The sequence below is a fragment of the Myotis yumanensis genome, unplaced genomic scaffold (genome assembly GCF_028538775.1).
Source record: "Myotis yumanensis isolate MYYU_CA2020_CCGP unplaced genomic scaffold, mMyoYum1.0.hap1 SCAF_10, whole genome shotgun sequence".
Classification (NCBI taxonomy): domain Eukaryota; kingdom Metazoa; phylum Chordata; class Mammalia; order Chiroptera; family Vespertilionidae; genus Myotis; species Myotis yumanensis.
The window spans coordinates 20,020,169-20,036,745 of record NW_027223761.1 but is presented as its reverse complement, the minus strand read 5'-3'; the positions used below and the strand labels follow the sequence as shown (position 1 = coordinate 20,036,745).

The window sequence follows — 16,577 nt, the reverse complement described above, 5'->3', positions numbered from 1 at the left end:
CAATTCCCATGGGACAAAGTGGCCCCAAAGCAGACAGCTGAGATCTAGTGAGACTTGGGGACCCCCACTCGGCCTACCACTTTCCCGCAGGCAAATGAGCCAATTTGCGCTAGGTTCTCATGCACAGCTGACAGTGCCCAGCAGGAGGAAGGAAGGTGCCTTCCTAGAGGGTCCTGATGGAGGACTCCAGAGTCAGGCATCTCCCAACAGATGATCAAAGAGTGCTTTGCAAGGGGCTCAAGGAAGCATCTTAGTGTTTAAGAACCTGAAGAAGAGCAGATGCCTTCAGTATTGGGTGCTATGTTAGAACAGTTGGTCAAAAAGGGGGAGAATATAATTGGTAGGTGATGATGGTGACTACTCTTAGGTAACTTACAGAAAAAGAGATGTTTTATGTGAAAGTTGGTCGTGTTGGTGGGATAATCGGGAAAGCTTTTCCTAACTTGACCTAGTGTAAAGAATACACTGAGAACTGCCATCACTGCTTTGATTCTGGGTGCTGGGTGCGGTTTAGAGAGAGAACCCTTTCAGAGCTGAATTGTAAAAATAGTATGAAAAAAGTTAGGAAAAAAACTGATGGTAGCAACATGTATGTAAAGGTGGAGAGCAAATTATTGTCTGAGGGGACTTGCCGATTGTCTTTGTAGAATCTGAAGATGTGACAAAGTTAGGAAGGGCAAGAGGCAGTAGACTCGAGAATGGTGCTGTGGCTATTGTCTGGCATCTCTGGGGAGAGAATGTGCCCTGGGAATGAACATAACTTAAGGAGCATCATTTCACCAAGCTCCTTGTAGGTGTGTTTCCCCTTTAACTTGTTAGACACAGAACAAGAAGCACTTCACCAGGGTGATGTTTAGGGTGGCAAATACCAGATTCTTTGTATGTGTATAAGGAAGATGCATATTTTAACTGAGGCTTGAGATTGTTTCAAATTTTTTAAGCCAATGAGAAAGAATGTCAGTATTTCTTTCAGCTCTACTATGTATTTTGCACATCCACATGATTCTCTAAATGTTTTTTAATCAAGAAAGCACATTTATTATACTTTAAGAAAGCAGCCCCACATACTCTAAATTATTGGCATATTTTCTTCTAATGTTCCATGGGTTCCATCTGATGATTTTGGAGTGACAACTCTGGTTTATTATTTTTCTCTTGATCAAGGTTCTCATTGTTTTCTTTGGTTAACAGTTTATAAAAGGCCTCATTTTTCTGTTTAATATCACGAAGAATGGATTCCATGGAATAGCCATATTCAATAAAGGCATACTCCTTACCGTCACGTTCATAAAACTGCCCGAAGGAGTGAATAGCAACAACTTGGTGAGATGCATTAAACACTGGGGAGCCAGAGGACCCACTTGAAAAACAAGTATCATAACTAAGTGCATCTCCGCTCCAAGCCACAGGTGGGAAACTTCTTGGGGTAAACATAGAGAAAGCATGGGGTTCTGAATGCTGAACATGGTCTGAGTACCTCCCTACACGATCCACTAGAGTAATCACAGTACACTCATCTATTTCTTTTACCTGGCCTTCTGGGTGACCAATTAAATAAAGCGAACCCCTAGATGGCAAAGAGGAAATGTGTTTAAATAGGCCTGGAGGAAGTCCATTTCCATTTGCTCTTAGTTTTAAAATGGCATAATCCAGACCTTTATCAGACACTTCAAACCATGGCTCAATGAAAAGCCATTCTTCAGAAGGAGGGTGGAATTTTTTATAAGTGAAAGTTACCTTTCCACATTTGCCTATTATATCTGGCCACAAACTTGGATCTGTGTCTTCTCCCACCATCATGTGTATAACATGTAAAGAGGTGAAAATGTAACCATCATTGAAGACAAAACAAGTAGCATTGCCTTCGCTTCCATTATTGTTCCAAAAGATGAAACCAACTGACTTACTACGTTGGGTACGAAGCTCATAGTTTGCAACTGTAGTAGAATTTTTAGTCGCTTTTGCGAAGTGCTTTTTATATGTGTTGAATTGTTGAGCTGGTGACAGTTTGTTTCTCCTCTGTTCTTCCTGAAAAAACTTTTTCATATCAAGTGCATATTTACTAAAATTTGGATAATGCTGAATTGTAATTTTTCCCAACATTTTGCAATTCTTTAGCCAGGGACCAGTTGTCTTCTCCTGGATATCCCAATTAAGAACAGATTGCATAACCAGACGTGGCCTTTGCCAATAAGGTGAGATTTGTTTCCTGAATTCCCTTTTCTTATTTTTCTGATAATGATTTTTAATTTTGGAAATTGTCCGGCGTTTTTTATCTTCGATATCCTGTCCTAGACTTCGAGGTGGGAAAACTTCTTTTTGGCTGTATTCTACATCTTCAGTCTCTCCATCTGTCTCTGATTCAAGGACCTGGACCTGAGATGGCATCAGGTCCTGGGGACTGATTTCACCAGTGGCACTTCCATTCTTCTGCTCAATTTCCTTATGGGTATGTTTCTTGACAAGTGACTCTTTAGGAATATCCATTTCTAAGATTTTCCCAGATATGTCCTCCACTCTGGAGTGTTTTTCAAAAACCTTCTTATGATTTTCTATGAGTTTCCACTTTAATTGGTCCAGGTCAGGCCGAAATCGACCATCCTTACACAGGGCTTCTTGGATAGTTTCACCCTTCAAGGCATAGACACAAAGTGTACTTGCCTTTTCATGAAATGCCCTGATCTTAACAATATTCTTAGTTGCCTTCCCAATAGCCACAACTTGAAAAAGAATGCATTCGACATTGGGATTTTCATATGGGCGTAATAGCTGATCATTTTCCACAGTGGAGGAAGTAGCATTTTCTTTCTTGTTCCCAAATAATATTTTTAAATGAGACTGTGGAGGGAGGCACTTGAGAGGCATTCCTAAATTTACATATCCTTCTATTGTTTTCTCTTCATAAGCAATAATGTTCTTATTAAAATGCTTCTCCATCCTTTCACGGAAATTTTCATTAGCTGTCAGAGCTGAGTAGATATCCTCATTGAGTTTACCAGATGCTGTATATACACTGCGGTCTAATTTTCCGGATCTTTTATCCCAAGTAAAAGTGAAATAACATTTTTCACTGATTCTACGATTTGGGTTCTGAGTTTTAAGAGATGTTTCATGCCCCCTGACTTTGCATTTAAGTGCAGTGATGCTGCTGCGTCTTCTATTATCAGGTGGAGAATGATCATGAGGTGTGCCAGCACACGTCTGCTCCATGCCAGTATCCTTAAGAAAGGAAAGATGAAACTTTCTATCAGAATCACCCTTAATAATAGTGTTTCATATTCTTATAATTGGAAAAGTAATCGATAATATGATGGATAGTGAAGAATGAAGAAAAATGTCAATCATTAGTCCACTGCGAGAGAGAAACGTTGTGTATTTTTTCCCCTAAGATTTAATATGCAGATATAAATTTTATGTTACTTAAATTATATTATGCTGTCTAAGAGTCTATTTTTCACTAAGCTATCCACCAGTGCTTTCAGAAAACCAGTGCTGTAGAAAACCTTTGAAAACACAATATGATATTTTTGTGTACAATAATTTTTAATCCATTCTTCTTTGCTGGATATTTAGAATGTTTCCAATGTTTTACTACTCTGATATGATAAACAGTTCTACACTTAAAACTGCTGGAGGCTAAGACCAACAAGTCATAATTATGCAAGAAGTCCTTTAGAAGGGTAATGGACTTTGATATTCAACAGGGCTGAAAATCAGCATAATATTGCTGTTGGCTGAATGACTGAAGGCAATCTGCTTACCTGACAATCCTTTTATTGTTTACCCAACTTTACTTTTGATATGCCTGTTTGCTTTGCTAAAGGGCAAATGTGTATTCTAGTCTAGTAAATAAAAGCAAAGGAGACTGAGAAGTCAAGGAGCCTCTCTGATAGAGTGAATCCTCTGCCTGGCTCCCCCATGCCTTCTAAATTCATATTTCTTGTCTAGTGGATTCATTTGTGCATAGCCCCTTCTCCAGGCCTTGGACCCTAGCTGCAAATGGATGCAGCATTCACATCTGGTGCCTAGAAACAGGGACCTGGAGAAGAAGATTTGCTGGAGTGGAGGGTAAAAACGAAGAAAGTTCACCAGAAAGGTGGGATCACCGGAAAGGTGGGGAAAAATCACTGCATACAAAGCCAGTGCCAAGCTTTGGAAGTTGGGAGCCATAAGTGGGCAGGGATGTCTTTTATTTCAAGCCAGGCTATTATGGGGAAGAATTCGAGTAAAAGGCAAAAATATCATTGTAAATTTTTAGTTTGTATGCTCAAGGATAAAGAAATTAAAATGTCAAAAGTACTCTCTTAAATCAGGCTCAAGGAAAATGAGTGCCCTTGTTATCTTTAATTATGTGGGCTCTTGTACAAACTGCATTATGCCTAATTCGTATTGGGGATCAACAGACTGTAATACCTAAGGCCCTGGATCCTCCACCTCTAATGTGGAAAGGCTCAACAGCTAGAGAAAGTGGAGCTATCTGTCTTTTTACAAAAAGACTCCTTAATGCTTTGTCTGAAAATTACCAAATGATACCTTGGGACAGGCAGATTTTAGCTAAAATAACTTTATACGCCAGTCAATGCTGTGAAAAGCAGAATAGAATAAGACCTGTGAACAATGGACCAACATTTAGGTAGCATTTGGCTGTAAGTCTCAGGCAAATGTAAAATATCTGAAAAGATTCATAAAAATACTCCGATATACTAAGTCTTGTCTATATGTTATGGATGCTTGTTTGTTGATTATTGTTTTATCTGTCTTTGTTGTTTATTGTTAGTTTATTAAGCATCCCCTTAATTTAATTTAATAAGAAAAGAAACCTAGGTGGCCAGGCCATTTACTGAATTTCCCCAGCGCAAATAGGATGTGGGGGTGGGGAGATACATGGCAGATGGTACATGTCCTAGGAGACAAAGGGAGGTAGAGATAACTACAAAGGTCCCAGCCCATTAATTACTAGGTCTTTTGGTGATCCCGTAAAATGGATGCCCACTCTTGAGAGTGCTGTGAAAAGTCTCATATTCGCCATGTTTTTTATTTCCCAGTCGGTCATTTGAAATTTGGATAGATAAAACATTTCTCAAAATCTGGGGATGTGTCTGGGATTTTAGTACTTGTGAAGAGAAAAAGGCTAGCTTAAGAGAAGGTGCACCCCTCCTGATTTTGGGTGGCCTCTTGGACAGCCCCGTCTCTTTAAGGATGCTATAGAATAAACCCAAGACTATTTTTTTTCTTTAAAAAAATGGCAAAAATGATAGAAGGAAAATATACAGGCTGGGTTTGGGCAACAACATGAGTATTTCCATAATAATGGATAGTTCTTGAATAATAATAGACCACATTCCAAGGTTAACATTAAAGCCACTGAAGCCAGTAAGTTATCGCTGTTACAGATTTTGCCTTAGATAGTGATAATTGGATATGGAATCTCAAAATTGTTGAAACATAGATGGACGGATATAGCTAAAATGAAGAATTTATGGTAAGGCTTTTAATTAATAATTATAAATATATTAAAAATGTAGGTCCAGTTACTTGGAATGGGGAGGGAGGGTGTGGAGGCTGGCTGCACTCTCTGGTGGAGGAGGGGGCCTGTAATCATTTCCTGCAGCAGTAACCTTAGATGTTATCTCTAAGGAAGAATGTGGCAGTTTTAAAATCAAGTGGAGCAACCTGGAGGCTTGCTTCCCTCCTCCCCGTCTAAACATAATATTTCCAAAGTCTTTGGTAACTTAAAACTTTAGAGCATTACTGAATTAAGTAATAAAAATTATTGAATATCTAGGTAATTTAAAATGACAAAATTCTGAAATATTAATCTGAGTTTGCCTCATATAAAAAATCTAGAGGACAGAATTGAATCTATTAATTAAATATGTCTTGTATTTTATTTGAAATATATCCTTAAAATATAAATATACTAGAGGCCTGGTGCACAAAATTCATGCTCTGGAGGGGGGGTGTCCCTCAGCCCAGTCTGCACCTTCTCCAATGTGGGACCCCTTGGGGGATGTCTGACTGCTGGTTTAAACCAGCAGTTGGACATCCCTCTCATAATTCAGGACTGCTGGCTCCTAACCACTCGCCTGCCTGCCTTCCTGATTGCCCCTGCTTCTGCCTGCCAGCCTGATCACCCTCTAACTGCTCCCCTGCTGGCCTGATTGACTCATAACTGCTCCCTTGATGGCCTAATTTCTCCCAACTGCCCTCCCCTTCTGGCCTGGTCGCCCCCAACTGCCCTCCCCTGCCAGCCATCTTGTGGTGGCCATCTTGTGATGACATGGGTGTGGCCATCTTGGGATGACATTGATGTGGCCATCTTGTGACCACATGGGGGTGGTCATCTTGTGACCACATGGGGTATCCATCTTGTGTGTGGGGGCATGATGGTCAATCTGCATATCACCTCTTTATTATATAGGATACTAATCTAAGAAATGCTAAGTATTTAACTTTCCACCTTAAAAGTTGAGGCTTCTAAGAGTTTAAAGTTCCAAGTAAGTTGGAAGAAATTAAATGGTTGTGATAATAAAATGCATACAGTATAGAAATTCATTTTCAAGAAAAATAATTCTTCCATTTTTTCTGGAGAAATTAGTAGTTCAAAATATATTGTAGTCCTTATGTGTGCTATGTGTGGTAAAATTTCAAGCTAGGATATAATATTTTATATGGTCTAATTAAAAAAGAAGGTTAATTCTATGGTCTCAACAAAATTTTTAATATAAAAATCAGTTTAAATTTAATTTCTATCTTTTAGAATAATTACAAAAAGTATATAATATAAGCTTTGGATTATGTATATTTGATGGTCTTTCCAAGTTAAATTTCAAGACTTTAATTGAGAGATAGCCTTGGGACATTTCAAGGGCCCTGGAATGATTCAAGGATTGATTCTCTCTTAAAAGAAATATTTTAAAACTAAATTAGGCCAATCTACTATGCTTGAAATCACATGGAAAGCTTTATCAAATAAAAATTAATAACTGTGTTCTATTTATATATTTTAAATGTTATAAAAGTTTCAACCTCTAAGGGAGGGCAGGACAAAGTTGCTGAATACTTCTTAAGCAAAACCAGATTATTCAGCAGTGGAATTTAAAAAAAAAACCTCTCAGGCAGCCTGCTCTTTAAATAGGCTAGGGGTTTGGGTGGCTTCTATACTTCATTGGTCAAATGTATAAGTTTGCTTACTTTGCTTTTTCAATAAAGATGCCTACTTTAGTTACTTAATACATTATCTTTTTATAATATAATCAAGGTTTCATATAAACTCATGTATGAGAAGGCAATATTTTATAAGCAACCTGGTTCTAATAAAGGCCAAAGTAAAAATTTGCATACATATGCAAATGAGCACTAGCCAAAAAAAATGTTTAAAAGTAAATTTTAATAAAAAGGAAAAATGTTAAAATCTCTTCTGCTAATATTTACAAAGTAAACTAAAAGTTATTATTCAAGCATTAAATCTCACCATTAATAAAACACCTTAAGTAAAAAGAGAGTTACTTTTACTTGATGTGTATACATTACAATATTGGCAAGCTTCTAAAAAGGACCAAGTTTGTTGCTCTGTTTAAAAGAAAAAAAAAGGTTTTTTAAAAAAAAAAACAAACTCCCTAGATGTGGCCTAGAAATTACTCTGGGAGAAAAATCAGAAGGAGATTCCCTTCAGATATCTGGTTAAACTGTAATTAAAAATCAATGTATTAGGCCTCAAAAAAAAATTTGCATTTTGCCTCCCTAACAAAGCTTATGTCAATATATTCAAAGACTGATAGGAGAAATCTAATCAATGTCATTTACTGTCCACACCCAAGGACAAATAAAGTTAGAAAATAAGCCTTATTTCAGACTGATTTAAATTGGCAAATTGCAATAAATAAATACTCAGGGAAACTTAGTTATACTAGACAGAAACCTATTCCTGAAGCATAAACTCTTTTTACTGATGATTTATCTCATGGTAAAGCTTTTTATCATGCAATGAATTCAGACCAAGTCATCCAGACCAGTCATCCTTCTGTGCTAAGAATTAAATTAAAAGCTATCTAGGCTGGATTGCAGAATTTTCAAAAGCCAAGATATTGTATAGCAAGCAAAATGTATCCCCCTTACATGTTAAAACAAAAAAAAAGGGGGAATAGTGAAGAAGTCTCCTGTAAGTAAACTATATCAAGCCTTAATTACTTTAAATTTTTTCACTTGTAATGCTGATGGCAAAACACCCATGGAATTACACTGGTGTCAGAATAAGCCAAAGGAAAATGGTCCCTTTATGGAAGGGTCCCTTTATTAACCTTTGGTCGAGGATATGCTTGTGTATTTCCAGAAAACTCCTCCCAGCCCGTGTGCAAACTTCCACAATGGATCTGAGAGAGGAATTGCTCACCCTGTACCTGTTGCTGCAGATGACCGATTACTCCAACCACAGATAGCAGTAGCTCCAAGCAACACGCTGACAAGACAGAGGAGAAACAGTCCAGAGATGGGGATGGTAAAGATGCCTTGCCATGCTAGCAGTCATTAGCTGTGTGTCGGTGTAGGTTACCCTATACAAAGCCAAAGAAGGTTGGACCTGCATTGCCATTGCTCACCATTTGTCCACCATCCAGAACTCGAATATCATTGCTGTCATGTTATAAGGGGACAGTGATTGGCAAGGGGACTCAAAGAACTGATGGCCCAGACAGGAGCTTACTGCAAACTAGTTCCTTAGATACCTGGCAACAATTTTTAAAAGGACATGAAATAACTCAATCCTTTTCCTTGAATCTAAAAGTCTTAAAAGGATTCAAGCTCTGCAAATGGCAAACACCTTTTTAAATTTACTAAAAACAAAAAATAGGGGGCTAAGACAAACAAGTCATAATTATGCAAGAAGTTCTTTAGAAGGGTAATGGACTTTGATATTCAGCAGGGCGGAAAATCAGCAAAATATTGCTATTGGCTGAATGGCTGAAGGCAATCCCCTTAACTGACGTTTCTTTTATTGTTTACCAAACTTTACCTTTGATATGCCTGTTTGCTTTGCTAACGGGCAAATGTGTTTTTTAGTAAATAAAAGCAAAGGGGACCTAGAAATCAGGGAGCTTCTCCTCTAGAGTGAAGCCTCTGCCTGGCTCCCCCATGCCTTCTTAATTTATACTTTTTGTCTAGGGCAGTGGTCAGCAAACTGTGGGTCATGAGCTACATGCGGCTCTTTGGCCCTTTGAGTGTGGCTCTTCCAAATGTAACATGTGCGGGCGCACATGTATAGTGCAATTGAAACTTTGTGGCCCATACGCAGAAGTCAGCATTTTGTGGAAGAGCCACACTTTTTTTGTGGAAGTGGCCAAAGAGCCGCATGTGGCTCACGAGCCACAGTTTGCTGACCACTGGCCTAGTGTATTCGTTTGGGCACCACCCCTTCTCCAGGCCTTGAACCCTCGCTGCAAATGGATGCAGCATTCACATAAAACATTTCTGCCTGCCCATCTGATTATTTACCTAGGCCAGATTCCTGGAATTAGAAATACTGAGACTAAGCTTATAAATGTATTTCACAACAAATCCATTGCCAAACTGTTTTCCAGAAAAGTTGCATCAACTCACCCCCATTGTCCAACAAGATTAGCTGTGTGGTTTAATATTAATAATTTCAGTATTAACATTTTAAATGTTTGCCAATTTGTAGATGAAATGTCATCTAATTTGACTGTTTTTAAAATCTGCATTTGTTTAGTGACAAGTAAAGCTGGACATATTTAATACATCTATTGGACATTTGAAACATCATCTTTCAAAAATTCCCATTAAACATCTGTTGAGTTTCTATTGTGTATATGGTATCAATAGCACTAAAGAAATATAATAAAATGCTTGATAAATCACAATATTGGCTAGATATACAGACAGGTATACATATTCAAATACAAATACACACACACACACACACACACACACACACACACACACACACACTAGCAGCCCGGTGCACATAATTCATGCACATTAAAAGAGAATTAATGAGAAGAAATATTTTAATATTGCTATTTGCCCTTTCTCTATAATAGAAGTGTCAGAGATGAAAGAAAATTAGTATAATGTATACGAAATCTCTCTATGTCAGAGTCTGGGGCACGCCGTGGGACCTGGGGTCAAGTCCGCACCCACCAACCTCACGCACTTTGAAAATGCAGGAGACTCAGACCCGGCTGGCTCCACCCCCACTGGGTGAGACCTAGACCTGGCTGGTCCCACCCCTTTCAAGCCCCTCCAGGCGGGGAGCTTGGTCTGAGGTCTCCTGGCCCCGAGCTGGGGCAGGGGGCACAGCCTGAGGTCCCCCGTCAAGACCCACTGGGCAGGAGTACAGCTTGAGTTCTCCCAGCCTGGTGCTGGGGTAGGGGGTGCAGTATGAGGTCTCCTGGCTCGGCACTGGGGCAGGCGTCCCCCATCAAGCCCCGCCAGTCAAGGGGCATGACCTTAGGTCCCCCGTCAAACCCTGCCAGTCGGGCCGTGAGGTGGGGGGAATAGAGGGGAAGATCCTGAGGTCTCCCGGCTGGCGCAGGGGCAGGGGGCACAGTCTGAGGTCTCCTGGCCCAGAACTGGGGTGTGAGGCTTGGCCTTAGGTTCCCCATCAAGCCCAGGCCCCCCATCCCCTGCAGCCTCATACCAGTGGTGAACAGGGACACATGCAGGCAGCCTGACGTTAGCGTTGGGTGCAGAAGTCCCCGCCTCTGGCCTTGCCAACAGACTGGTCGTGACTGGGACACTGTAATGGACATATTAGCATATTACCTCTTTATTATATAGACTAGAGGCCTGTTTCACAAAGAGATTCGTGCAATAGGCCCTTCCCTTCCTCTGGCTGCCAGCACCGTTTTTTCACCAGCACCCAGGACCCAGGCCTTCGCTCCAGCTGGAGCCTTCAGTCTTCACTCTGCCACTTTACCCCTACGTATGCAAATTAACTGCCATCATTATTGGGTTAATTGGCATACTCTCCTGATTGGCTGGTGAGCGTGGCAGAGGGACAGTTAATTTACATGTCTGTCTATTATTAAGATATTCATATACAAATAAATAAGCATTCTTCTCTCTGCACACTAAAATTACTTACGTCTGTCTCAGTTTAATATTAGCATTTTGCCCATTTTTAAATAAAAAAGTGTGCTAATCAAAAATTGAGCTCTGATTGATTGCCTGGGTTCAATATCCTTGCTCTGAAGTCCATTGCTTTTGTGACTTTCCAAAAGCTGGGTTTCATTGTTTTTGGTTTTTGTTTTTCATTTGTAAAGAAGGGATGGTGATAACATGTACCACAGAGAGTTGAATTTAATGTTAAATGAGATAATCCATAGGAAGTGACAAACATAATTCCAGGTACATAATAATTTCTCAGTAAACATGAGCTGTTACTATTTAGGCCTGCCTATATTTCCAATATTAAGTGTCTATACTGTTGATTAGCCAACCTGTCTAACAAGGCATTTTTTGGCACTGTTAATTCATACACTATCCTTTCATGCTATAGAAACACATATGTGAGTGATGTCCCCAAACATATCTGGAACAACATAAGCAGAGACCGTAACTGCCATTCTTTTTGAGCAGTCCCCTCCAAGGACTCTACTGTGGCACCATGGCTGTCGAACGCCGTTCCAGCCCAGAGGTATAAAGTGCAGACATACCTCTGAAACTTCAGGTCTGGTACTCTGGTCATATTCAGTAGCACTGAGTGACTTGTTCTCTTAATGTTTTACGGGGTTCATGATGAGTTCCAAGAGAATCTAACACATTTCCACTACCGGCAAGATGAAGAAACAGGAATGGGCTTATCCTCACACTTGAAAGGACTAAAACAACACAAGATATACAAAAGGACAGCTTTCAAATACTGGGCCGCAGGCAGCTCAGAACCATGACCTCTGATCCCTGAGAGTGGGAGTGAACTGAGGTACCCCACAGATGTCTTGCTCCTTGTCTGGGACAGTTTCCAAGCCACAACTCAGGCTGGCTGTTTCCCAAATTGAGAAGACAAGTTGAGGGTCATGGGAGGCCTAGGTGTTTCAAGTTTGTGAGTCAGAGTGCTAGAGAAGAGATCAGGAGCTATACAGACAGAGAGATGGAGAGTCGGAGACCCTGTAGTGTGTTCCCCTAGAAATTTCAGCTAAGTCTCTGTCAGTGCATGGCAGTGATGAAACTGTTGGAAGCCAGGGGAGGAACTCCACAAAGGGAAAAGATAGAACAATTTTGAGGCACGGACAGGGCTGAGAATAGTTTCTGTGCCCAAAGGTCCAACTAGAAAACTTTATAATTCATGAGCTACTGAGGAAGAGTATTCAGAAAGCTATTGCCTCCACAGCTGGACAGAACCAGCCCTTCTGCCAAAGGCTGCTATGGTGCCACCTGACAAATTTGAAAAGCAAGACTTGTAAGGATACAACTGTTTCCAAGGACAGTAACTGTGCATGAGAACAAAACTGAAAAACATTGACAGGAATACAAGCATCTCTAGCACACCCCGAAAATATGAAAGTAACCAAGCTTGCTTACCAATAAAAAATGATCAGGCATAAAAGAAGCAGGAAAATATTGCCAATAATGTGGAGAATGATCAATGAACAGAAAGAGTCCCAGAAGTGACACCTGTGGCAGACTGGTAGGCAAGAACATTAAACAGGTATTACCTTGGATTTCTGGCCGAATGGAGTGACAGGGGCTGGATTTACCTTCCTGTCTGGAAACAAAACAGGGCAAAATGGGCAAAATATATGAAGCCCTGATTGGCAAGGAACTGGACACCATGCAGTTAGGGGCAGTCACATATGAAGTGCTCCCTATGGTTACAGGGGTGACTGCCTGGAGACATTCAGCCAGGCTGCAAGGAGGGGCAGCAAGGCAGAGAGGGTTGGAATTCCTGTTTTGAGGAGATAGAGCTGACAGACCAAGGTGGTCTCTGTTCACAGGACACAGAGAGTTAAGTGCAGAGGACTCCCCTCATGTGTTCAGCTGAGAAGGCACAGGGCAGCAATGGTGGAAACTGCCTGAGGATAGGAAGAACCCCTCTCCCCTAATAACAACAACAACAAATACAATGAGATGGTATTGTCCACAAAACCTCTCTCTACACACCACCTGGGCATCTCAGTTTCCTCATTTGTAAATTAAGGAGCTTGGCTGATTAAACTTTGTGCATGAGAACAAAACTGAAAAACATTGACAGGACTACAAGCATCGCGGGCCACACCTGGTCGCCTGTGAACTCCCAGCTGTGGACCTGTGACAAAGGAAGGTAGGGGATTCCCCCATCCCCCCAAGATCACCAGGCAGTACTTCTGGAGTGCAGTTCTGCAATTTGCACTTTAACATACACCCAACCCCACCCCAGCTGCTCACAGCTGGTCTGTGGAAACAGCTGCCTGGACTGTCTCAAGTGACTTTCCAGGTGTAAAACTCTTCCAGGAGCTGGCATGGGGTTGCTACAATGGGAAGCTGCCTATCCATTCCTCCCCTGCCTCCCACCTGGAAAATACTTCCATGTCAATCACCCTTTGAGAACTCCAGGTCCCCCTCAAATACAAAATAACTACTCACAGAAGCAGAAAATCTGCCCCAAAGGTGCTGGTGACCGCTGCACTGGGACTCAGAGAAGCTGCAGGGGTGGCGCTCAGGGGGCTGTCAAAAGAATCTCTGCCAGGCAGCCTGCAAGGGGAAAAGCCCGCGCAATAGACGGGGGCAAGGCTTCTGGCCAATAGATGGAGAGGAGGTGGCCTCCCAGTGGCTTGGCCGAAAGGACCCTAGGGCTGGCAAGTGGCCCGGCGGGGCAAGGACTTGCCCCGCGCAGCCGCCCTAGCCATCAGGAAGATCCCGCTGCGTCCTGCCCATCCACTCGCTCCCACTCTAGGTCCACCACCACCTTCCATTTTCTGGACAAACTTTGAGCAATTGTGCCCTTCCGTCCCTTCCCCACCCCTCCGAGTCCGCTCTTGCGGCTTGAGGAGCTGAGCCAGAGCGGGGAGGGTGTGTGAGGAGCCTGGGCCCTGAGCTTTCCCTGGGCTCTGATTGCCTGGCAATGTGAGGAGCGGAACAGCGAGCCCAGCGACCTGAGCTGAGGGGCAAACAGCCCACCAGCGCCGCCCCAGGCGCTTCAGGCACTGCACTGCGAGGTGGGCGGCTGGGGAGGGACTAGCATCCCGGGCCACGCCTGGTGGCCCCTGCGGAAAATCGCCCAGACCCCACAGAGGCAGCGGTCTGGATCCCGAGGGCGCTGTCCATGCCCTGCGCTCCATCAGCTTCCAGGGCCCCAAAGGCCCCAAAGCAGGCAGCAAGCAGCCCGCTCAGCGAGGGAGTCTGTGCACCACTCCGCCCTAAAGACAGGGAAGAATCACCCACCACCACCACCTCCACCACCACCAACAACACAATTAGAGGACGTCTTTCCTCAAACTCTCTCCCTGTATCCCTCCCGGGGATCTCGGTTTCTCATCTGTAAATTAAGGAGCTTGGCTCAGGTTAAACTTTGTGCCCAGGAACTACGCCCTGTGAACTTGTGACAAAGAAAGGTAGGGGATCCCACCCCCAAGATCTCTATGCAGTACTTGTGGAGTCAGTTCTGCAATTTGCACTTTCAATACTCTCCATCCTCACCCCCAGCTGCGCAAGGCTCCCCGTTGGAACAGCTGCCTGGACTGTGTCCTAATGACTTTCCAGGTGTAAAACTCTTGGCCTTTGAAGGTGGAGAGCCGGAAGCGGGTTCCCACCATAGGAAGCTGCTGATCCCTCCCTCCTTCTACCCCGCAACCTCCATGCCAATCACTCCTAATAACTCCAGGTCCCACTCAGATGCAGAAGAACTACTAACAGCGGAGAATCCTCTCCCACCCTGCTGGTGATCGCGGCACTAGGAGTCGGAGATGGCGCTCAGCAGGCTGTGCGGGAATGTCTGCTGTTTGGAGGGAAATGAGAATGCCCGGGCTCCAGACCCGGAGGGGCTTCTGGCCAACAGACCGCCAAGTTGCAGCAGCCAAGTGGACATCGAAAGGGCGGACGGGTTGGCGAGTGGCAAGGCAGGGTCCCGGGACATGCTTGCGCAGCCGCCCTGGGGATCTGAAGATCACACTGCGTCCCACTCATCCACTTGTTGGGCACAAACTTTAAGCAATCGTGCCCTCCGTCCCTTCCCTGGCGCTCTGGGTCCACTGTCGTGGCGAGGCGGGTATGGGAGTAGCCTGATTGCACAGAGGCGCGGCTGTGGCTTCGTGGGGCAGGAACAGTGTTCCAGGGGAACCAGACTTGCTGGGCGAACAGCCGGTCAAAGCCACCCCAGGTGCTTTCTGCGCAGTGGTTGGTGCCCTTCAGATGCTGCGAGGTGGGCGGCGGCCTTGGGAAGAGCATCCCCAGCCAGATCCGGGGGTCGCTAAGGAAAATCGCCCAGACTCCACAGAGGCAACGGTCCAGATCCCATGGGGGCGTCTGTTCATTTGTGCCTTGCGCTTCACCAGCTCCCAGGGGACCAATGGCCCCAAAGCAGGCACCAAACAGCCCGCTTCTGTGGTGGGGTCTGGTGGGACTTAGGCCCTCCCACTCCACTTCCCCACTTCCCTGCAGGCAAACTAGTCAACTTGTTGGAGGGGCTGATGCACAGCAGACAGTGCCCAGCAGGAGGAAGGAAGAGGCCAGCACCGCACTCCTGGTGTCCAGGACACGTCTTACTAGAGGGTCCTCATGGAGGACTCCACAGTCAGGCATCTCCCAGCAGATGATCAGAGAGTGCTTTGCAAGGGGCTTGAGGAAACACCTTACCCTTTAAGAACCGGAATAAGAGCCAGATGCCTTCAATATTGGGTGCTATGTTAGAACAGTTGGTCAAAGAGGAGAATATTTTGGGTAGGCAATGATGGTGACAATTCTTTTCAACTTACAGAGAAATAGATGTTTATGTGAAAGCTGATGGTGTTGGTGGAATAATCGGGGAAGCTTCCCCTAATTTGACCTAAAGTAATGTAGACACTGAGAACTGCCATCACTGCTTTGATTCTGGGTGCTGGGTGGGGTTTGCAGAGAGCACACGTTAAGAGCATAATTGTAAAAGTAGTATAAAAAAGTTAGAAAAAAATTAAAAAATGGAGTTTTACAAATTCCAATTTTTCTTTAAATCATCCAAAAGTGGTACAGGTGACTGGTACCAACAGGGATACAGAGGTGGAGAACAAATTATTGTATGAGGGGACTTCTGGTTGTCTCTCTCTCTCTTTGAATCTGTAGATGTTAAAATGTTAGGAGGAGCTAGAGGTGGTAGAGAATGGTGCTGTGGAAATTTTCTGACATCTCTGGGGACAGAATTTGCCCAGGAATGGTTTGTTTATGGATGTGCTGTTCCAGAAATGAGAGAAAAGATGGATCTCAACAAGTTCTGTGCTTTCGACTTGAGCAACTAAAAGATAAAGTCTCTTAGCTAATATGGGCAAATCTGAGGGAGGGGCTGCTGTGTGTGCTAGGAATGGTGTGTGTGTGTGTGTGTGTGTGTGTGTGTAGGCATGCACACATGAGTGAGTATATCAATAATTCTGCTTTCGAAGTGTTGACTTCCATGG

At 43.3% G+C, this 16,577-nt stretch overlaps 1 protein-coding gene across 1 annotated transcript; it reads right to left on the bottom strand.

The window, feature by feature from the left end:
• Positions 1-1,092: 1,092 nt before the first annotated feature.
• On the bottom strand, positions 1,093-11,859 carry LOC139017972 (serine protease FAM111B-like). Its single transcript, XM_070426595.1, is given in 2 exon segments — positions 1,093-3,219; positions 11,673-11,859. Coding segments are annotated over 2 exon segments (2,208 nt in total). The 5' UTR covers positions 11,754-11,859.
• Between the last annotated feature and the right edge of the window lie 4,718 nt (positions 11,860-16,577).